General features: G+C 41.5%; 1 protein-coding gene across 3 annotated transcripts in view; it reads right to left on the bottom strand.

Annotated features, from left to right (window-relative positions):
- Positions 1 to 9,442: 9,442 nt before the first annotated feature.
- Galc (galactosylceramidase) overlaps positions 9,443 to 24,904 on the bottom strand; it is a 58,486-nt gene continuing 43,024 nt past the window's right edge. For all 3 annotated transcript variants that reach the window (XM_021641714.2, XM_060387997.1, XM_060387996.1), the window contains exons 12-17: positions 23,125 to 23,211; positions 21,243 to 21,393; positions 19,782 to 19,962; positions 15,701 to 15,864; positions 14,550 to 14,626; positions 9,443 to 11,480 (exon numbers count right to left, since the gene is read on the bottom strand). In XM_021641714.2, the coding sequence (XP_021497389.1) occupies positions 11,334 to 11,480; positions 14,550 to 14,626; positions 15,701 to 15,864; positions 19,782 to 19,962; positions 21,243 to 21,393; positions 23,125 to 23,211 (807 nt within the window). In that variant the 3' untranslated portion in view covers positions 9,443 to 11,333. The remainder of the gene's footprint in view (positions 11,481 to 14,549; positions 14,627 to 15,700; positions 15,865 to 19,781; positions 19,963 to 21,242; positions 21,394 to 23,124; positions 23,212 to 24,904) is intronic.

A 24,904-nucleotide genomic window follows, 5' to 3' on the forward strand; every position in this document is an offset into this window, starting at 1 on the left:
GAAACCTACATAAAGGCATGAAAGAAGGAAGGTTTTGCTTTGACAGCTTGCTGTTGCCTTGCTAGCACATCCAGCTGGCATTGGAGCCTGATAGCACTCAAGCTATCAGGAATACTGGGACTCAGGAGCCCAGGAACCACACGACTCTGAGGTGGGACAGTGTCCCAATGGAAGGGCATCCTGAGACACGGGAGCCCAGGAGCCACACAGCTCTGAGAGGAAGCCTCCTCAGCAGAGGCACTGCAGCTCCCAGGGCAGGTTATCCCAGCTGAGCTCAGAACCTCAGGAGCCTCAGCCCTGCTCTACTTCTTCACTTTTTCCAGTCTTTGTTTCTTGGCTTCTTCATCGGAAGAAGAATTAGCTCCCACGTCTAATGAAACTGAAAAGCTTCTGTAAAGCAAAGGACACTGTCAACAGAATAAAATGACAGCCTACAGACTGGGAAAAGATGTTTACCAAACCTACATCTGACAGAAGGCTAATATCCAAAATACATAAAGAACTCAAGAAATTAAACTCCAACAAGCCAAACAATCCAATTAAAAAACGGGGTACAGAGCTAAACAGTGAATTCTTAACAGAAGAATATCGAATGGCAGAGAAACACACACACACACACACACACAGAGAGAGAGAGAGAGAGAGAGAAAGAGAGAGAGAGAATGCTCACTGTCCTTAGTCATTAGGGAAATGCAAATCAAAATGATGCTGAGATTCCATCTTACACCCATCAGCAGAGCTAAGATCAAAAACTCAAGCGACAATACATGCTTGCAAGGATGTGGAGAAAGGGGAACCCTCCTCCCTTGCTGGTGGGAATGTAAACTTGTACAACCACTTTGGAAATCAATCTGGTGCTTTCTCAGAAAATTAGGAATAGTGCTACCTCAAGATCCAAGCTATAGCATTCCTAGGCATATATCCAAAATGTGCTCAAGTATATGACAAGGACATTTGCTCAACTATGTTCATAGCAGCTTTATTCATAATAAGCAAAATCTGGAAACAACCTAGAGGTCTCTCAACCAAAGAATGGATAATGAAATTGTGGTACATTTATACAATGGAATACTACTCAGAAATTAAAAACAAGGAAATCATGAAATTTCTAGGCAAATGGTGGCAAAGATCACCCTGAGTGAGGTAACCCAGAAACAGAAAGACACTCATAGTATATGGTCACTTATAAGTGGATATTAGCTATATAATACAGGATAACCATACTGAAATCCACAGACCTAAAGAATCTGAGAACAAGGACGACTTTAGGGAGGGTGCTTCTCATTCAGAAGGGCAAGCAGACTAGACACCAGAAGTGGCTGAAGAGAGAGAACAGGATGGAGCCCACCATAAATATCCTCTGAAATACTCCACCCAACAGGGGATCTAAGAAGATATTGAGACTCACAGCCAAACTTTGGGCAGAACAGGTGGTCTTATGGAACAGTGGGGGTAGAGAAAGATCCAGAGGGACAGGAGCTCCACATGGAGGACAACAAAGCCAACAAATCTGGGCCTAGGGGCCCCTGTAGAGACTGATGCACCAACTAAGGATCATGCATGGAGAGGACATAGGCCCCTGCTCAGATGTAGCAGACAGGCAGCTCAGTCTCCATGTGGGTTCCCTAGTAAGGGGAGCAGGGGCTGTCTCTGACATGGACTTGGTTGCCAGCTCTTTGATGATGTACCCCTGGTGGGGTGGCCTTCTTAGGTCACAGAGGAAAAGGATGCAGGCAGTCTGATGAGACTTAATAGGCTAGGCTCAGATGGTAGGAGAGGAAGGCTCCCTTTTTTGGTGGTCTGTGGGGTGGGGGATGGGGGAAGAGGAAGGGAGGGTGGGACTGAGAAGAGACAAAAAAGGGAGCTACAATTAGGATATAGAGTGAATAAATAAGAAAGGAAGGAAGGAAGGAAGGAAGGAAGGAAGGAAGGAAGGAAGGAAGGAAGGGAGGGAGGGAGGGAGGGAGGGAGGAAAGAGGGGAGAAAGAGAGAAAGAGAGAGAAAGAAAGAGAGAGAGAGGGAGGGAGGGAGGGAGGGAGGAAGGAAGGAAGGAAGGAAGGAAGGAAGGAAGGAAGGAAGGAGAAAGAAAAGAAAGAAAGAGGAAGAAACAAAGAAACAAAGTCTGGGGAGCGGGCCTTGGCTGTGGCTACTTTCCTGCCTTGAGGGTTTACAAAATTTACAGATAGAGTCCACTTCCTGCTTCTTGAGTTGGTGTGAACAGACAACAGAGCCTACTTCTACTCCTCCTTCTCCCATCCTCCTCTTCCTCCCCTTCTCCTCCTTCTTCAGGATTCCAACATATAAGGAAGACCAGCTGAGACATCCAGCCTGATGGGACTGACTGAGCAACTATTATATGTATTTATTTATGATCCATATATATTTATTTATGAAATAAATATGTATTTATTTATGAAATGTATTTATGTATTTATTTATGAAATAAATATATATATGTGAAATATATAAAGAGAGATAGAAGAGACAGAGAGACAAAGATTCATCCCATAAGTTCTGTGACTCCAGATAAACCCAATGTACATATACCTTTGAGCAATGATAATCTTTCAAAAGTAGTATAATACTGTGTGCCATAAGTGTACCACTGCCTATCCTTCTGCCCCTTTTGATGTGTAGTTAGATGGTTGGCAACAATTACTGGCAATGATGAGCAACACTAATGGACTTGCTTAGCTATACCCCTTGTAGCTCTATGAGGTCACCTCCTTCTTCAGTAGCTACTCCTGACTCACTCATCTCACACAGCAGATGCCTCACTCTTTCTTTTCCAACTTAAGGAAGCAAGGTGAATAGCACCCAAGGTATTATGGCCATGGTTGACTTCTGATCCCCACATGTATGTGCATCCCTGCTTACGGACACACATGAACATACACGAACACATACACACATATGCATATGCACAAGGAAAGAAAACACAGAAACTTAGAAGAGATGCATTCCTTACAGAACTCTCTTCTAGTCTCTCTTCAAGTCTCCTGGTACCATTACTTTTCTTCCCTTCTAGGCTTATCTAAACAAAGACTCGAACCTCAGTGATGTCCTCTGGAGGCAGTGAGACTCTTAAGCTTCTATTTCTCCTGGTGCTTATTTTCTTGTTGGTAAAATGGGAACAATAGCATCTCTTCTTCAGGGTTTGGGGGGATTGGATGAGCTGTTTGACAGACAGAGAATACACTGCTTTCCTGCTTTTCTACACCTCTTGCTGTCTGGTAAGAAAAGTCATGTCCTTGTCTTTCTAATTTCAAGAATGGTTCTCTCTGTGGTCCTAGCATTCCTTCTGCTCTCCCTTCTGTAATGTTCCCTGAGCCCTGTGGGGGTGGCGGGGTATAACTATGTCCTGTTTCAGGTGCAGTCGTCATTTATTCTCAGTGCCCTGAGCAGCTGTAAGTCCCTGCACTCAGCCCTGTTTACTGCTTTTCTGATTAAGATGACAAGTCACCTCTATCTGTGGAGACAAACGTAAACATGGAGATGACAGCTTGGCAGGGATGGAAAGTCATAAAGCAAAACAAAGGTCATGTGAGGGAAAGGGACCTGGAGAGAGAAGGACGAGGAATAACAGAGATGGCAAGGAGATAAGAGAGAGTGGGAGTAAAAGCAAACAGGATGTACTGAGGACATAAATTCTCACAGAACAAATTTAGGCAATTAAAGAATTAAAAAAAAAAAGGTCATTTGGAGGGAAAAATGGTCCTACTTAGCACGCCATCTTACTGTTCATCCAGCACACTAATAGGCTTTCACCAGCCACCTCTCCCATATCTGTTAAAGTCCACACACTTCACCCTCCTTTGTCCATTAATACAGAGAATTGCATTAGCAGATTTCCAAGACTGAGATCCCCCTTTGATTTGTTACACTGAACTTCACTTAGCCATGATGCTATCATTTTATTCACTGCTAGATCCTATTTGTCTGCACTTTATTTGTAGTTTCTCATATCGATATTCTTAGCATGAGCAACTGGAGTGTCGTCCTCCCCACTCTTACCAGAGGCATGCTTCCAGAGCATCACAAGGCTCCTTTCTCCCTGTGCTGCCAAACTGCCTGGGGACTAGCTGCTCCTTAGTCAGCAAAACTGCCCAACTGGAAACTGTTTCTGCCTGATGTTTTATGGCAAATGGCTCAATTTGTTCCATGATAATTGGTCATTTTCATTTGTTTCAGTTTCTTTCAGTTAGTTCTACTTAGGTCTTTTCATAGAAAAAAAAGTACTCATTTAGGCTCATTTTGGCATTTGCTGGCAGGTTATCCATATCTGGGCATACTGGTTACAGAAAAACTATCAAACTTTATAGCCCCAGCTTCTTTAGCATTTATTTCCTTGATTAATTGACATGTCATTTAAAAGAAAGTTCGTTGTTGAGTATATCACACTCTATGTTTCACAGTCCTTTTCCTTTACTGACCTGCTGAACTGGCTGAGCCCACTCCTGAGGGTCATTAGAACATTTTCCAGAAAAATCAAGAACTCACTAGCTAGGCGGGGAAGGCACAGGAAAGGTAAAGGGGGAGAACTGTCTTCCAGAAGAGCCTTCCTTTTCTACAAGCATGGCTCTCAGACCTGACTACAGATCAGAATTATGTACAGTGTTTATAAAAGAAGAACCAATCCCCAAACCCCTCCCCTAATCCAGCCAAACATTCTCTGGGGCACTCCCCGTTACCTGCATTTTAAGTCTCCTCGGATGTTCTTAATGCGTACCCAGAGCTGATGGCAACTGTACTCCAGAAAAACAGCAAAAGCAGGGTGGGGAGACATGAAAGATGTTATGGAAATACTGCCACATTGTCTCTATAAGGGAGTCAGATATTAGCAGGCTTGGAAGTCGGAGGATGGACCCCTCCTTTATAATCTTCGGATTATAAAACCAAGAACTCAAATTTTGATCACTGATCAAAAGAATCATATCTGAGTCATATTTCTAGCCCTGGGTGAAGATAGGAGATTCCCCAAAGCTCATACGATTACTATCAGAGACTCGCTGCTAAGGAACAAAGACAGACTATTCCCCACTCCCTTAATCTAAATAGACTGACCTATCAAGCACCAACCAGTTAAACACATCTGTTCTTGAGATCTTAAAATTAGCATAAAAACCAACAAGGGTAGGCACGCTGGCTGTTCTCCATTGTCCCTTCTTAGACTGGAGAGCAAGTCTATAATAAATGCTTCTTGTCTTCTGCTCTCTGGGTCTTGTCTGAATTAACTGAAGAGAGATCACAGAGACCAGCATGCTGCTGGGATGCCAGAGGCGGATCCCAGTCACACATTCTAACCCACATCTGCCACTGAAAGTTCGGGCTTAAGAAGCCTACTCCAGAGCCAGGGTTAGTCAGTCTCAGCACTTAACATAGGCTTCTAGTATTAAAAGAGCGCAGGACAACAGTCACAAGCAAAACAAGCACATGGCAATGGCCCACTTCTCCCCTGATGGAAATGGAAGGGCAATGCCAGAGGCTCTGTTCTTCACCTCTGCAAAACTCACGGTTTCCTTCAGAAACTTTAGAACCATGGAAATAAACCGAATCCTCAAAGAATCAATGTCTGTCATGCAGGACCTAGGTAAGACGTGCTAAGGTGATACTTTCAAGTTGGATGTCTGGGCTCAGCAGGGCAACATCTCCAAAAACCTAAAGCGGAAGCTTTCATGATTAACTGCTAACCACTCAGAATCAGCCCACCCACCCCCCAAAATACCCACGTATCTCTAGCTAAATTAGTTTCTCCTATTGTTTATAAGGTTAATTTTTGTGCTCGATAACATGTCAACTAGTCAGATAAGACTTTTAAAATTCCCACTCTCGTGGGCTAGGGAATTCACACAGTGAAGTACTTGCCACATAAAAATGAGGTCTTGAATTCAGATCCGCAGTACCCATGTGAAAATTCAGGTGCAGCAGTACATAGCTGTAGTCCCAGCACTGGGGAGGCAGAGACAAGAAGAAGATTCCTGTGGCTGCTGACCACCAGATAGTCCAGACAAATCAATGAGCGCCAGGTTCAGAGATACTCTGCTCAAAAAAAAAAGAAGAGTGATGAGGAAGATGCGTGATGATGACTTCTGACTGCCATATAAATATGCATACATAAGCATGTGCAAACACATGTACACATCACACACACATACACACACAAGTAGTTTTAGACATTTCATATGGCAGTCATTGGCAATTCTCAGCTCCCCTGATAATCTAGGAGTCAGGCTGAGGCTGACTAAGCCAGGCGCCAGTACTCTGTTATGCTGTCAATCTTAGTTGCAACATTACCTAATTTATGGTTCCAAGAGATCTGAAATGACAGAACACAAGATTTACTTAACACATGATGTCTGCAAGCCCACAAATTATCTATCCTACTGTAGTGGTTTGAGTGACAATGGCCCCTCTAGGCTCATATATTTGGATGTTTTAAATGTTTGAATGCTTGGTTTCTAGTTGGTGGGTTGTTTTTTTTTTTTTAAACAAGGATTAGGATATACAGCTTTGTTGGAAGAAAATGTGACATTGTTAGAAGAGGTATCACTGGGGATAGGCTTTGAGGGTTCAAAAGCCAGGCCCCAGTCTTTCTCTCTGCCTCTTGCCTACAGATCAGACATAAGCTCTTAGCTATTGCTCTAGCACCATGCCTGCCTGCCTGCCTGCCTGCCTGCTGTCACGCTGGACTCACCCTCCAAAACTGTCAGGTAAAGCCTCAATTAAAAGCTTTCTTTTATATGTTGCCTAGCTCATGTTGTCTCCTCAATAGTAACTAAGACACCTACCAAGAGCTAACTTATCTGTTGCTTCTGCATTATCAGGGGCTAAGATAGATACTCCAGATATGACTCTGCATGGAATCAAACTTAATCCCTGCTCCCATGGAGCTTACAAACTCACAATAAATGCCTGCTGATAGTATTTCAAGACGCTAAGAATGGGAACAATCCATTCACTGCTAAAAATAGTGTAAGCAGTACAGCAAGAACTTACGATCCTTTACTTGAACACGCTGGTTCCCAAATGCAGGGATTTGTAAAGTTTCGTGAAAAGAAATAATGCAGCCCCAGAGGGCTAGTACTTTCTACCGTTGATTAGATGTGAAGCAATGGAGACTGCTGCCGAGTAGGTGCAACCCAAGAGTGCCATCTTCCTGATCCAGAAGTCTTCTCAAAGCCCTGACAGTCATTCTTTCCACCTCTCCTGGGCCTGGGTGGGGGTACATGCATACGAATTGAGAAGCCTAAAGAGATCAGAGGTGGTATGTCCCCTGCAACTGAATAATAGGTGGTCCTAAGGCACCTGATGTGGGTGCTGGGTACCAAACTCAGGTCATGTACAAGAGCACTAAGCACTTTTAACCTTTGACCCATCTCTCCAGCTCCTATAACACAGATTTTAAGTAATGCCATTCAGAGAGAGTGAGCGAGCGAGCAGCTTGGGAAAATGATCACACACACCCTCAAGAGTGAGTGTGGACTTCCCAAAAGAGATTTTCTTGAGAAGTTATTAGTGAGATATTGGAACTGAAGTTTCCAAAAAATAGCATGTATGCTAAACGTTCTCCAAGGCTGATTGGCTGATTAGAATTCCTTTAACTATGGAGAGCTGGAATATTTTTTAGTCTGGAACCAAACTATCTTGGGCTATCTTTACACCATAATTCACTGCCAACTCTGTTTGACCTTAATATCCCTGTGACCCTCAAATAAACCCCTTTTGAGATTTATGAACCAACCCTACACTGTCATCAGATAGCAGCTGAGGCCCATAGCTGGCAATGTCCCCCACTTTGCTGTTAGCCATCTGCTGATGTTGCCATCAATTTACCTTAAAAGTACATTCATAGACGGAGTCTGCTGTGTCGTTACTGTAAGAACTTCACGAAAATGCTTCCACACAGAAACATGGCATTTGAGATAACCTAAATCTGTGTGCCTGGGCTGCAGTCACTCGATTTTGCTCCAGAGTAAACTATCACCTCCCCTTGAAGTGAGATCCACACTTAGGCATTAACAGCGTCACATGTACTCTTACACATTTCAGGGATTTTAAGTGTTTGGCATTTTGTCATTCTTGTGTCTACTCCAGCAAGCAGTTTTCCTCCTTGCCAGCTCCAGCATGCATCTCAGCAAATGTGTAGACCTTCAAGGCTACAGTTAAACCATCTTCAATGACAGCCAAACATCAGTCAGTGAAAAAGACCACTACCAAATCTGCTTCTGCTTTGTCCCCACCAGGCTGCCATAGACAATAAAGTAGGTGATCCTTCCCAATGCTTTTCTTGCTTTTTTTTTTTTTTTTTTATAGAAGAGGGTGAAGATGGGGCAGTGCTTTTCTGTGTAGCACTGGCTGTTCTTTAAGTCATGCTCCTCCTACCTCAGCCTCCTGGGTGTTGGGATTGCAAGCACTGACTGGCAAGCCTGGCCAATTCTTCAAGTCCATTAGAGTTCTTTTAATTCTCAGGCGTTTATCTCCCATGGTTAGTTATGATGCTTTATATTAATTTTTTTTCTGGTGTGGTTTCTGTCTTCTATCTTTTGATTGGACCCTGAGAGAATTTACAAATTCTAAGAATCAAGAGTCACACAAAGTGAAGGAGAAAAATCAAGGAAAAGAGACCATTTCCAAGTTAATTTTAGAGGGATCACTCAGTAGCCCAAACCAGACAAAGATAGTATAATTAAATAAAAGTAGGGCAATATTACATATCGGCACAGATGCAAAAACCCTTATTCAACAAATGCTAGCAAGTCAAGTGCATCAAGATAAAAACAGGGTGATGAACCCAATTGGGCATGATACATCTAAGGAATGCAGATATATTTTAACATTTGAACATTATACAATGTAATATACAACATAAACAGATAAAAGATAAAAATAATACAACTACATCATCAAGACAGAGCATTTTAAAAAATCTAATTCCTACTTATATTTAAAATCTCAGGAAACTGGAAACAGTGGAAATTTTCCCTAGATAAAGGGATATAAAAATAAAAAAGAAAGAAAAAGAGAGAGAAAAAGAAACCATCTATAATATTACACTAATAGTGAAAGACAGTCTTCCTAAGACTAGAAACAAGGTGAGGAATAAGCCCTTAACACTTCCCATTGTTGGACCTGAAGTTTCCATCAGCACAACAGGGCAGAAACCTCAGAAATAAAGAAGACATGGTGGGAAGGAAGCAAAACCACCTGTAGCCACAGACAACATAACTGTACTGCAGAAACCTTCATACATTCCAGGTACAGTGCGCAGCCCAGGCAGGAATGCTGTCATCCGGGCCTTAGCGCTGCTGATGGGAGCACAGCAGCACAGCAGCGTTTTGGGGAAAGTTGGCGATTTCTCATGAAGTTGAAAATACCTTAACATTAGAGCTAGTAATCCTTCTCCCCAGTTAATCCGGAGGAAATAAATGCATACTCTGAAAGATTTGTACGTAAATGCTGTTTTATTGTTTAATATCATAAAATTAACATTATGGATAATTTATCAATATTATAATACAGAAATATATTATAAAATCACAATATTCATAAAAAGCATAATATGGCTTTGGAGTTAGTTTGTTAGTGAGGCATTTTCAAATCATCCCACCATCATTTCACACAATTCCAAAAGCATCATCCTGGAGGGAGGGAGGCAGAGAAAGGGAGGAGGGAGGGAGAGAGGACTATTTGCTGAAGTGTTCTTGAAGAGTTTGTAATTTTTAATCATAATTTAAAATCATAATTTTTAATATCATTAAAATTGGAGATGGAAAGCCAAACTGTGGTATATCCATTCAATGGAGTTCTCTTCAGAAATATGAAGGAGCATCTCACTTCAGCAAACAATACCCTGGACAAGTCTCACCGCATTATACTGATGGAAACCAGCCATTCAGAAAAATACATAACACACCATGTCACTTTCATGCTTTCAAAGCAAACAAATTGTTAGCAACAGAGATATCAATGCTGCCTGAGCTTAGCAGGGAGAGGAACTGATTGCACTGGTGTACCAGAGGACGCTCTGGGTGTTAGAAATATTCAGTAGCTTCATTGGCATAGTGGTCACAAGGGATGTTTACATTCATCGAGACATCAAGCTACACACTTAAAATGGGAATATTCTATCATACATCAATTATACTTGTGGGTTAGTTTTCAAAAATATTTAAAAATCTAAACTGTAAATCACTTAGACTTGATTTCAAGTTTTCAAAAGCAACACAAAACCTCACTGTAGTTCTACCCATCTTAGACTGCTACAAATTCCCATGTAGTAGAACTAATTTTTCCTTATAAAGCATTACAGAATTCACTTTACCCATATGGAAAATTGATTTGTTTCTAGGAGTTACATTAATGTTTATGCTAATGAGAAACATGTTTACCACCTAAATACAAACACTGGGAATTTAGTAAGTGCTTCTATCCATAAAAACATTAGATGACCCAGACTGTGAGCTAGTTAAAGGCTAGATGGTTCCTCCTGCCACTTTAGAGAGATAAAAGCATTCACCAGTGCTCTGCTGTTTTCAGAGTCCCCTGTGAGGACATACCGCAAAAGGCACCAGAAATGAACAGGGAAGTGGGTAGGCCCACCTACAGCACTGGCTTCTGTGGGGAAAATGTTCTCAAGACAGTTATAAGGGTGATGAGACTTAAAAGTTGGAGTAAGAAAATTAAACAGTACAAACAACCTAATTAATATCATCATTTTTATTACTGCAAAATGACTTTGGAGTTAGTTTATTAATGAGGTAATTTTCAAATCATGCCTACATCATTTCACATAATTCCAAAAGCATCATCCTGGGAGGAGGGAGGCAGAGAGGGGGATGAGGGAGGAAGGGAAAGAGAAAGAGAGGACTATGTGTTGAAGTGTTCAAGGGTTCATCAGCTTCCTCTTAAACAGGCACATTCTAAGGAAATCTCAACTCCTGCGGACACATGGTCAGAGCTCACAGATGCACCTCTGTGTTCGTGAGGCCCCATCTATATGCATGATCATTTACATGCAATATGGAAAGACCTAGCTTGGTACTAGAGCAAGGCTGCAAGCCAAGAACCACCCAGACCACTCCTGAGGCATGGGACTGACAAACAGTAGATCTCAAGAGCTGCCACAAACAATGCCAAACACTATCAGCATTCCCTCTGGAATTAGTTCTAATTAAATCCTTCACAGGGTTCAGTAAAAATATACCATTTCCCCTATTTACTCTTCATCACTGTTAGCCTCAAAGGCGCACATATAGTTCCATCAAAACTAGAATTGGCCCTGAACCAAAATAAAAAGTAGAAAAATCCAAATTGTGTCTTGATGCCCGTGAGTCCTAGCGAGCAGCTTCCACGTGGAAGTTGTCGAACTGCGCAAACTCGAAGGTGTGCGTCCCGATCGCAGCCCAGCCAGCTTCTGGGTACTTCACCAGGACCTTTTCCCACAGGACCTTGCCGTTCAGCATGCCAGAGGCGAAGTAACCCTGTAGAAGAGAGAAACATGTCCCTTGAAAACGTAAACGTTGCTCTGAAGTCTGTTTAAGAATGTAGCTCAGCTACTTAGTGGAACAAATGTCTCTCTTACCCAAGACCTAGAACTGTAAAATACATTTCATGTGTTTTACAAAGGTATGAAATATATCAAAAATTTTCTGAAAGAATTGATAAATAGTACCTATTTAAATAGTTCCCCAAATACATTAAACCCCGGCATTTCCTGATGTTCCACCCAAAATCAAGACCGAAAACTAGGCCTATAATATTTTATAGCATTATGACCCTTCAGACAAAAGCCTATTAAAATAACTCTGCAATCGCACTACTGGTATTTTGGCTAAGGGGAGAGATCCCTCCAGAGATTGCTGGAGCCCAAAGGCCTGCTACAAACTACTGTGTACTTAAGGTCTCAATTAAGGGCTGTGCACTCAGACAGAGGAGAAATTGGCCTTCATTTAGTCTTTTTGTCCAAATGAGAAGCATGTCACTACAAAGCCATTATGGATTGCCTACTCTGAAGTCAGAAGAGCAGTAGCCATGGCTAAATAGAACAATGGGAAAAAGCGGTAGGAGCAAAGTGCACATAAGGTATGATTTACCAGTAATGATACAAAGAAACCAAGTATGGCTTTGTCAGAAACTGGCCATTACATTTCTCTCACTGTCTGGCACACAGTAAATTGTAAATTTCAATATTTATTACCACTGCTATAGCACACTATGAGCACACACTCAAAAGCACTCCAAGTACACAGCTGGCCATGTAAAACAAACTACTTTCAAAAGATAAAGAGCTTGAGAGTTGAACCATTAGGCCAAAACTTAACACAAATCTTTCTGATCCAAAATTATAATGCAATTCTTTTTAATTTTATGGATGGAGACACCAATGCTTGGGCTGATTGAAATTTCATGTCGAAAATTTTCCAGAGGAGCCAGGAATTGAATCCAAGTCACCTAATACCCAATGTGAGGCCAATGCCTCTGACACCACATCTGGCTAGTTGTTTCCATCTCAAAAGCACTCCCTGGACATCCTCCGCCACTTCTGTTAGCACTGGGTCAATGGGCACGCATGCACGCACGCACGCACGCACGCACACACACCGTATTAAAGTACAGCCTGAGCATGGGGACACAGTGCCTCCTGGCCGCTCCCCAGGCTCCAGTCATCCTGGCTTCCCAGATGCTCCCTACACAGGGCGGGACCAGCTGCCTTTACTGCTGCTCAGTTTGTTTCCTTGCCTCATTTACATCTGAACTCAAGCATCACCCACTTGGCACACCCTTCTCTAACTTCCTTATTAGGAGATCAGAGCAAGAGAGAATTCCAGCATGGTTGATCTGATTTCCATATCAGAAGCAGCAGAGGTTAAGCTGATTTGCCCCAAGTCTCAAAAACCCATTAGTGACCTAGGAATAGACCTTTTAGTGTTTCTTTTACCTACCTGTCACTATTATCAGGACCAAAATATTTATGCTAGACAGAGCATAAGATCCAGGAGAGATCCCATCACTACTCTTATTCCATTCAATGAACATAATATTATGTTATGTTCACTGAATGGAATAAGTCAACTCTTAGTGACTTAAGCCTATAATCATAAATTAATACATTTTCCACCCTCATCAGAGAAGCTTCCTTTTGCAGTAGATGGCGATTAACATGGAGACCTACCCCTGGGGTAAGGTGCAGAGAATGAGAAACTTGTAAATGTTCCACACTCAATAGGATGCCTACATTATACCCCATCCTCCCAAGGCTCAGGGATCACGGTGGGAAAGGAGGCAGAGGGATTGAGGGACTCTAAGGAAAACAAAGGGCAGCTGTGCACACCACATCATAGCAATTGTGACAGCATGCATGAAGCCCATGCAAGCTGAAGGCAGACAGCATTCCAACACGGGGAGAACAGGTGGGTCTGAAGTCCCACCCCTGGCTGAGGAGCCAGTGGCAACTGAGAACCACAGCGAGAGGAAGTCAGTTTCCACTGTGCATGTGGAGCCCAGTAGATGGAACACACTCAGATGAACCACCAGACTCAAGAGGATATGGGCAGCATAAATGCACTTGATGGGTTTTTGTTGCTGTTGTTTTTAAAGAAGACACAAAGTTATTATGTGGGTAGGGAAGAAGGGTAAACATGGTAGAAAATGGGGAGGGGTGAATATAACCAAAATACATTATATAAAATCCTCAACAATCATTTAAAAATTAAAATGCAATTCTTCTTAGTGCTTGCCTTCGCCAACAATACCACATAAGCATTCGGGAACTGTGTCTGGGATCATTCTATTCAAGAACAATTAAATTATGTCCAGTACGAATGTTATGGTCAAATAAACTACACTACACCTCAACTAGATCCTCAACCTTATTAATAAACATCTTAAAAGTCAGAATTCTCATTTTTAGTGACTGGAAGGGAACAGAGATCAAATTTAACAGTTCTTTGAATCTCAATCTCAATTTCTACTTACAACCTAAACAAAAGTATGAAAGAACTACTTTGGGAGAGTCACATATTACAAGACACTTTCTCTACACAGCATCCTTTGGGAGCGCTGTCAATCAGTACCTCATGATCAACCATGGATGCTGATGATGGTTTTTAGATTTCCTTTATCATATGATTACTCTAGTTATCTTCTCTAATAATAAAAACTGTAGAAAATTGTGCTCACGGTTAAAGCAAAATGATTCTATCAGAAAGAAGATTCTATTATTTCACATATTCCTGTAAATTTTATTTATATTCTTGGTTGAAGAACAATAAAAAATGCAGTTCATTTGCTGACTTAACCAATTATACCCTCGATTTAAAACACAAAAACAAAGTTATAAAAGAAAAGATCGGTCTATAAAATCAACTACTGGTTCTCATAAGATGACTTTGACATGCAACTTTATCCTGTGGATGGATGAGTTTAGTGATTCCATGGCAGGCTCCCTCTTTTCATCATAAATCATATCCTTCCATTTGTTTTTATAACAAAAAACTCTAGGAAGTTACACAAACATTTTAACCCCATTCTTTCTCATCAGCAATACTCACCTTAATGCTTAAGGTGAGTGTATACCATCGTTTTGCTGTGATATCAGCACGTCCTGAAGTGTATGTGATCCACCCACCTGTAAAATACACACACACAAAGAAAAACAAAATATCTCAATTGGCCAACTTTTAAAACCTAAATCCCAGGATCACACAACTCTGGGAGGTTGGTAAATGGCACCTATATATAGTAAAGCTAACATTGGCCCTTCATTTCCAGATCTACAATTGATTTAGAAGGAAAATCCCTCATTCAGCTATACACTACAGAAGCATGTATTAAGATTCTACTCTACACTACAAAACACACGTGCATCACAGCAGAAGGCATGAGATAAACATTAAAACTCACTGTCTGATATATCAGCATCTAAGCCCATGGATAAGACTACAAAAGACTGCCAGCTAGTAGATCTGCTCACACGAAAATGTAAGTATCAAACGAAAAAGTAAGAATCTACTTACAAGATGAATAATAAACTAATTTTGCATGTATGACATTTGAATGCCTGGAAACCTAGGACTGGACATCAAGCAGGTGATTTAAAAGTACAACAGTTTCAAATCAGGGGACTGAGATGCAGATGGAAACTTCTAGTTCCAGTCTCACTAACTAGTTTTTGGAGACTTGGAGGAAATGAATGCATGTCTGTGGCTCTGCCTTGGATCAAAAACTCAGTGACAGTGACATACCCCCTAGTCGGGTGACATGATGATGACATTCCCACCACCTGTTTCCTTTTTGTTATTTTATTTCCAGAGCTGGGGCAAAGAGCAGATTTTTTTTTTTTTTAAGTTACTAGTGCAGGTCAGTCGAGAGACTGAGAATTGAAGAAGTTACCACCACATTTTAGGAGGCTGAACCTGTTCCTTGATTCCCATAGCACCAGAGTTCTTAGTCTTTGAGTGCCTCCTCGGATGTTCTCCCTCCCATCCCTCACAAACCTTGCCATCCCAGCACTGCGCACCATGAATGTCCTGACAGCCTTCCATGTTCTCATTTACTGAGCTGCCTTCTCTTTACAAATTAAATAGCTATGATTTTAAATAGCTTAATGCTTGCTGGGCCATGTTGACATTCTTTCCACTAAATACAGACACTTGCAGACAGTCTCAAGGCAAATTATGAGCCCTTAAACCATGGCATTTACCCAGGTCAGCTGTGACTCTGTAAGATCCGCTTGCGTAAATCCAGAAGAAAACCCCTGCAGCCGTTCTAATCAAGATGCCACCTTTATTCACTCTTCCAGCAATGAACACGCCTCCTCTCTGAGGGGTCTCTATGTAAACGTCACACTGCACAGTCATGTTGGCCCTGCAGAACCAAAGAGTCAATTACCCTCGTCAGCTATGCTATAATCTGGTACTAACATGACACTGTACAGCAAACGCCTCCAATCTTCGGCTGAAAGAGTGACTTGCTACATCGTAAGATGTAGGCTTGTAGCAAGGATGGACTTCCGGAATCTTCACTGATGGCTGTTTTAAGTTTTACATGCTTAAATTGATTAACTTTGTTGATTCTTTTAGTGAGTTGTTGGGCAATATTTACAAGTTTTAGCACCATAACAGCATGCTTCTTGCCTAGCTATTCTAACACACTATGTCATCCTGCAAGTGTGATATTGAAAGGGGACATCTGTACAGTGCCATGAAGGCAGTTCCCAGTAACTCTGAACAGAAAGGTTTATTCCTATTTCCATCAGCAGGGATGCATGCAGCTCTTGCAGCAATGGCTACAGAACTTTCATGAGGCTAGTGTGTACATTTACATCTAACAGGATTTAAACCTCCCCAAGTAAAGAGATCACTAAATTCTGTCTCTAATATGATAGTCAGTTTGGGGGCTGCAGTCAAGGCTCAGCAGTTAAAAGAGTACTGACTGCCTTTTCAGATGACCCTGGTTCAAATCCCAGCACTCACACAGTGGCTCACAACCGTCTGCAACTCCAGTTTCAGGAGATCTGATGCCTTCTCTGGATGCTGCCAGGACTGCACACACATGGCACACAGACATACATGAAGACAAAACGCCCAAGTACATAAAAACTAAATCTCAAAACATATGAAGATAGTATTTTGTGTTGATTCTGCAGTAAGACCACTGAAATATAACAAAGGGCTTCATGTTAGCTCAGCCCAATGGTACCATCTCCAGTTGCCAACTCAGTAAGTCTGAGCTTGAATGGTCCCTTTCCAAATAATATGATGATGCTGGTCTGCATATCTCCTTTTGTGATGCATTTTACACTCCACAGAACGTCTGCCTTTACAGTTGCAACACAGCAACTCAGTGGTCCACGGGTGTATCAAAGGTGGGGAAAGACTTTGCCAAGCAGGACCTATCAGAGCCTTTATAGTAAGCCCTCTTCAGGCTAGTTCCCTGTGCATGTTACCAGGCACAGCACTTTCCTTCTGAGACAATACCAGCATTCTAAACTATCATCCCTGAAAACACCACCATATGCAATTATCTAACAGCAAAGAGGAAGAAAATGTGCATATTGTCAAGATATAAATCCTGCAATTTATCTAAAGTAAGACTAAGGACAAGACATCCATTTTGGACATGAGGTAGGAGGACATTGAATTATATGTCTTTTACATTCCTCAAACTTTCTTCTTAAGTGAATTGTGCACAGATGAACTTTACCACATATAGGAGGAAGGAGAGAGGAGGGATGAGAGTGTGTTCATGCATGTGTGCATGTATGCATGTGTGTGTTTGTGTATGTGTCTAAAGGGCACTTATTTTAGGTACTCACTCAGGAAGGGCCACATTTAATTCTCTGGGCTGCTTTACAGGAGGACTGAACTAAGTCAGTCACGCCATGTCTCTCCTACATGCTCTGACATCAGGAAGTTTCTCCCTGTGTAAACACTGACTGGCATAAAGACACTAACATCTACCCACATCTACTCACATCTACCCACTTTCACATTCATCACAGGCTTAAAAGTGAACTACACACTGTCAGTACCACAAGAATGGTTAAGAATGAGAGAAAATGAAAGGGTTTTTTTCTCTTTTTCTCTGTATCACATTCCTGAACAACTGGTTCTTGCATTAGAATGTGCTGAATAGTTTGTAAATAATAAAGAATATAAAGTGTGCTTTATATTCCACATCCATACTCCTAGTCACTCTAAGAGAAGAAAACCTTCCACATTTTTATTTTATTTTATTTTTTTTTCCTTCCACATTTTTAAAAATCTTATTAAAGTAACAGAGAATTCGTCTGTGTGCAAGAAGTTATTTTGTGGTAATCGTCAGATCACAACCAAACCTTATTAGGAGACAGATTTCTTACATATCGCTTCAGCAAGGCCTGCCCTTCGTGCTCAAATGACTCCACTGGTTCTCAACAGGAGGTCAGGCAGAGGCAGCTTCTGAGGCACAGCAAGGAGGACTGCTCTACTAAAACAGCACTGCACAAAACTGATCTTCCCTGTCTTAGTGTTAGGAAAAACAGGCCGATTAAAGCAGGGCTTTGGGTATAGCCCACAGAACAGAGCCCAGGTTCAAGTCCTGGTCCTGTCACTTTTATGAAAGGTTATTTCAAAACCTCAGCTTCTCAATCTACAAGCTGAGAGCGATGCATCTGCCATCAGAGGTTGTGAAAGTTTGCAGAAGTGCCTTTGGCTACCCAGTTCTCATTCCCTCCCCACCCCACAGTAGCAGGCATGGCATCTGTGTGGCTTTCTGAACAAATATTGCTGCCTCAAATAGAGGTTACAGTTTTGGAAATTAAAACAGGATGAAACTAAGCCAGCAAACCACATGGAAAGTAAGCATAAAAGTGTGGCACTACTCCAGTGCAGGGGAGTCTCTTGGTATCCCTGAACAGAATAGCATGTGGGAAATGCAGCTCAGGGCTAAAGAATCCCTGATAGGACACGTGCTACTTGCTACCTTCTTTCCTTCCAGGGTGCCAGTCTCTCCTCCTCTCCCCACTCTCTCAGCTCTCTACCCTCTCCAACAGGTCACTGCTGAGACTGAGCATAGTTATCTAACCCATATAAACTATTTACCTGAGGGTGCTTTTGTTAATCTTCAGCTAGTGCTATACCTCATCTCTCTACTCCAGTTAAGGGGGTCTCAGTTTTTCTGGCATTTAATTGAGAAATAAGAGAGTTTGAATTTAAAGAAAGTATACCAGAGTGTTCAGGGACACAGAGACAGGAATGACACAGAAAAGTAAGATTTCCTATGGTGGCTAGCTTCCAAATTGATGGCCAAGATAATGGGGCCCACACCTTGGACCCTTAAGCCCAAACCCACCTACAAAATCATTAACATAAATGAGGAAAGCACAAATTCCGCCATGATCAGAGCGTTCATGAGAAGCATCAACGTCACAGACGGTGAGAAGAGCAGTCACTTCTGTTGTGTAAGGAGGGAAGCCGCCAAATGGCATAGGAAACACATGTCTCTGTGCCTCAGTGGTGCTGCTGCATGGTTCCATGTAGGTAAGGGTTCCGGAAGCTGCATGCTGAAGGTTTCTCAAAATTGAAGTCAGAACTCAGGGCTGGAGTCTGGATTTATAAACAAGACTGGGGAAATACCAAGGAAAGAATGACTTTCTGTACTTTTCTAACTTCCAGTCTCTAGATAAGGTGGCTTGGTGATGAGAGAGAGAGAAAGACAGAGAGAGAAAAACTGACTGTGGGTGTGTATGTGTCCATAATGAAATTAGAAATACAACTTAAATAGAAAATACAACCTAAAATCCTACAACTAAATTAAATGTGAAGATGAAATTTTGATTTTCCAACTGTGTTTTAACTGGAAGAATTATAACTTGTAATGTTTACCATATATCTGAAGAAAGGGCTGAATTGCTTTAGCCTTAGCAATTAAAGCTGGTCTGCTTTTTAATCAGCTTCCCACACTAGCTACATGAATGTAATTCTACTGTTTGTCCAGCAGGTGGCAACTCGAGTTCAACAAATCAGGTCTGGTAAAACTGAAAGTACTCAAATCACAAGGCCTGCAAATAAATACTAAACTATAACTGGGCCCAGAAATTCTCAATTCTCTTATTAAGGCTAAATTTCTCTGACCACAGTTATTATCAAGCTGGAATAATCCGAGAGGAGGAGATGGAAACTAATGTGCTCATTTGAGGTCACCTGCCTTAGGTTCTTGACACAAGAAGGGCTATTGGAACCTCTACACTCACAATGTACCCAGATTCACAGTTATACACTGAGGGCATCTCTCTCACACACCAGTGGTAATCGCCTATAATGCTGATTGTGCTGGAGGCATCAGCAGCCCAGGTAATAGGTCGTTGATTGAGAACTTGACGCAGTGTGAAGCGATGCTGTCCGGGGTCTTCGTTATTCTTGTAGTACTCAAATACGCCAGTCTGGTCAGCAAAATTTGGAGCTTCACTAAAAAATGGGTAATCTGTTCAGAACACAACAAATCCTCCACTTAGTGGCTGATTATCAGTCCCTTACCATATCTCTCCTTTCTGTTATCTGTGGTACACTGTGAAACACTTCTGAATCATTTTTAAACTATCAATACCTTATAACCAATCAAAGTTTAGATCGTAAGATTCCTGTGTGTGTGATGTATTTGTGATATATATGCAAATGTATATATCTCCAAATAACTGACCAGATGCCTGTAGCAGAGTCTGCCTCTCTATGCCAATCAGCTGAAAGGTCATGTCCTGCCATGAGAATGTGGCAGAGGCAGGAGTCTCCATGTTGGGCGGAACAAGCGGTGCTGCCCCTGCAGGAGGGTACAGGTTCATCACCTTGGAAATGCTAATCTTTTCACTGTTGCTTTTCTCCAGCTGTCAATTTTGGAAGCAGATTATAGAGCTACTTAACTCATCTTTGAAACCTTCAGTCCTGCCAAACATTTAGTAAGCACATGCTGTTGTGTGCTGGGTTCTCTAGAGATATAAGCACAATGAGCGAGCCTCTGTTTTCAAACGCTTTTCCCCAACTGCTCCAGCAAGGCTTCTCCAAACCCCTTACAGCAGCATCTCTTAAAGACCGGGGGGCTAGGCTATAACCTCCACAACAATGAGCTGGAGCCCCCAACTGCAGTGTAACTGCGCCTAGGCACTCAATACCCTGGCCCTGAGACAGGAACATAATGCGGCCTAGCCTCCACCTGGATGAAAAACATCAGTGACAGCCAAGGAGGCACTACCCAGCTGTACATCCTAACTTATACCCAGGACAGCTTAGATTTATAACTTTCATCCTCACAACAACTTCTGTGTTTTCTTTTTTCTTATTTTTTTTCTGGAACTGAAAAATAAAAATTCATCTCAAAGAACTAAAAACATTGGTTATCTTTTAACCAAATAAAACTCAAAGCAGTGGTTCTCAACTGGTTCTCAATGATCAAAGGATCATAACCCCTTTGGGGGAAAAGGGAGTTAAACAAACCTTTCACAGGGGTCACACATTGGATATCCTGCAAATTAGCTATTTGTATTATGATTCACAACAGTATCAAAATTACAGTTATGAAGTAGCAATAAAGATTATTATGGTTGGGGGTCAGCCCAACAGAGGAAGAGAATTAAAGGGTTGCAGCACTAGAAGGTTAGAACTACTGCCTGCTCTAAGGGCTAGCGTGCGTGCTTATGACATCACACTATTGTTCACCCAGTCTGACAAGAAGAAACTCCACCCTACTTCCAGAGATGGTGAGCTGCTTACCGACATTGAAATCATCCTTGTAGCTGCTTGGGAAGGGCTGCGATGTGGGGGCAGGAGGGTAGGTGCCTTTGAAACCTGTAGTGAGAGTGGTGAGTGTGAATATCTCATCCTCCTGCAATTCCAGTGTGAAGCTGCCACTGTTGTCAAGGAGCTGGAAAAGAAAACAGGCCCACATTCAAGGCCAGGTAGCAGGGAGAAGACAGCTTTGAAAGAAACAAGCTTCGACAGTCACTCTGTTAGGGGGAAAGGACACAGAGTCGGTGGCTGTTAGCCGACTCTTCCATTACACTGTAAGCTCTTTAAAGCTTGTACACACTCAGTTATTACAACTCAGAGGCCTGCCTGCTTCTTTCGGAGCTTTACTAAGAGAAAAGAATCCACAAAACCTCACAGACAGCCCAACTCTTAGGCACAGGAACATTTTATAATTGAGAAATAAAAATTAAAATCTGTTCATTATATACTCTGACTAAATTTCAATTAGTAGGTTAGATTTATGTTACTTTTTTATCTAGTTTTTCATCTCATCCTCGAGGCTAAGAATACATACCTCAGAGGGCTGTTGTGAGGAGTAAGCCAAATGTTTATAAAGGTCTTGCTTAGCTCACCTCAGCATGGGGCCAGGGAAAACACTCTCTAGGGCATAGTTCCTGTAGAAGCACAGTCCTCTGGAGACATTGGGATCCTTACATAACTAATGCGGGCACTGAACTTGAAGCCAACTTTAAAATTTTAATAAGTTTTTTATCGACACTGAATTCAAGGGTTTAAAGTGCCTTATTTGCCTTAAGAGTGAATAGATGCAGAACCATGAGCATCTATCTGATGCCATGTTGTGGCTCAGAATTAACTCCACATAATACTCCTATAGCAGAGATCAATTTCATTATGCTATTCCAGCAAATTATTATATAAGTAGAGAGTGTTCTAATGGGTATTTAACCACTGATACTGATTAGCTAATTATAACAGTAATAATTATTAAAATTGCAGCAGGTTGGGTAAATTTGATAATGTAATGTGCTTACTGGGACCAGTTTATTCTCTGAATCTTTGCTGAGGAATCACTAAGTACTAAGCACCATATTCCTCTGGGCTAAAGGCAAAATAAGGCAGAGCCCCAATCTCAAGGTAGCCCAAACGCCGGCATGTGTTTAACATGATCCACACATAGTCTTGCCCTGGGCCAGGTGAGCAAAGCTTCAAAGAACCTGACACTTGAGCTGACATGTCTTCACAGATATGAGGGAAGCTATCTGTGAAGTTTACTCTGTGAGGAGAGGCCAGCTACTAAGATCTGCATCTGGAAAGGAAATCTCTTCTACCTCATAAGAGGAGAGTGACAGTCATGTGACAGGACAGTGAGAGTCATGTGGGGAATATGAACTGATGAGGAAAACTGCTGACACAACCAAGGCATTTTAGGTACAACATTCTAATAGCACTGTGATGGCTGGCCCTGAGACTCAGGCTGGAGTCTGTTGAAACCAGGAGCACTTTCTGAATAATGAAGAATGAGCAGAAAGAAGAAACAGGGAGAATAGGGAGCAATAATGAGTAGAAAAATACGCAGAGGGCAGATCTGCCTACAGTCAACTGTCGTGGGGACGCAGACCAGGACAGAGGAGGACAATCTCAAATGGGACATGCATCTCTTGCTTGGCACATTTACCAGCATAAACTAGCATTTAGGAACAGAGCACAGCTATAAACAAACAAGCTTCTCAGGCCTTAATCAGGACTTCTATTTTAGGAAACTTTGGGAACTTTTTATCTCTACTGTTCTGTAGCCATAAAATCAACTTCATTGTAATTCATTAATCAGATTTGTTCCCTTTTACTGTTGTAATGCCCCAAACATAGAAATCAATTTTAAGACTACCCATAGAGAATCCAGTTGTATAAAATGAAGTTTCTCCGTTTGTCTTCCAAGCTTGGTATACCACACCTGGAGCTCTTGTATTTCTCTCTGAGGAGAAAAACACAGAAAGAATGCTTGAGAGATTCACCTTCTCCTGAAATTAATACCTTAAAAAGAAAGCAGCATCCACTGTGTCCAATTGCTGAAAGAACCACCTCTAGATTTAAAGAGTAACACTTTGCCAATCCCCTGATAGGGGAGGACCTCCTCCCCTTGAGGGAAAAGAAGGAGGGTGGGTGGGACTAGGAGGAGATGAAGGAGGGAGCTACAGGAGGGACACAAAGTGAATACATTGTTAAAAAAAGGAACACTTTGAAAACAGGAAGACAATGTTCAAGCAAGTCTTTCATTTCCTACCAACACTAGCCACTAAGCAAAGCAGGCACCACCAGCAACAAACGCCTGAATTAACGCATCTCCACACTTGTCTTTTTCTGTTCTGTTTCAGCTAAGACACTTCAGAGAAATCTGAGGAAAACCAGCACAGCCCTGGGGACACTGACTTGCACTGTCCTAGGGAATCAACGCAGCTACGTCATTATAATACTGAACTGGGCATGCTCAGAAGTGTTCCTGCCACCTTCTCCTTTTGAACACGTGTTCTGGGATCTTGCCCTAGGTAGGCCCAGACTGTGTCTATTACCTTCCCTTATTACACTTCCACAGTAACTCAGGATGCTCTGGAATGCGCCTGGTTCTTTCCTCCCTGACTATGTACAGGGTTCCTGAAGAAGCCCGCTCACGCCTCCTTTTGCAGCAGGGGAAGCACTGTAGACAATAATCTCTATTCTTGGAACCCATCGCCTTAACGCCTGAGAACACTGGCAAATGTTAAAAACAGATCTTAGTGTCTGTCTTCACTTCAAAACACTCATTTTTCCTACGCAAAAACTTTGTTAAACATTTTATTGTTTACTTTAAAACATCTATTTATTATTATAGAATCTTAGACTTCTTTCTTCTGCCTTCTTGTATCTTATTGTCATCATATAAAATTGAACTTGTTCAAAGGTAGTCATTATATGCTAAAATTTTTCTTCAAAAAATATATTATGATAACTGCAAAAATGTTAAGGAAATATTGATCTGATATGTTGATAGATAATAAAAAAACGGATGCTCTTATATGAATAATTAATGTTCTAAAATATCTTAAATTATTTTTCATACTTTAATAATTATCATTATTATATAATCAATATTTCACTAAGTCAGTAATACCTAAGTGCCACACTGAAAATGATAATAATTCTAGACATATAGACACATAAAAGGAGATAAATCTCCATGTTCACAGATGAAGTACATGAAAAGTAACAGATCCACATGATTTTTAAAAACTTGGGGAAAAACATTCCAATTGGCTTCTCAGGGTTTTTGAGTGACAGCATCCACGGGTAGTTGAGTAGCCTTAACATTAGAGTGGCTCTGGGTGTCTTGGTCACATGCTTTAGATAAATAAATGGATAACTTGAAATTTTTTAATAAAACAGTTTTGGGCATGGTTTTAGAGACAACTGTTGGATTGCTTGAGAGATTCATCATATCCTGAAATTAATACCTTAATTAATACTTTAAAATGCCTGTATCAGGGCCTCTTTCTGAAGCCTTCCAGGTTCCTGGAGTCAGATGTTTAATGAAATACAGAATACAACTATTTCACTCTGTTCTTTGTGATCTAATTTCCCTTTGCTAGATATTAGAAAAACTACACTGTTTCCTGATTACTAATATTAGATGC

The sequence above is a fragment of the Meriones unguiculatus genome, chromosome 7 (genome assembly GCF_030254825.1).
Source record: "Meriones unguiculatus strain TT.TT164.6M chromosome 7, Bangor_MerUng_6.1, whole genome shotgun sequence".
Taxonomy (NCBI): domain Eukaryota; kingdom Metazoa; phylum Chordata; class Mammalia; order Rodentia; family Muridae; genus Meriones; species Meriones unguiculatus.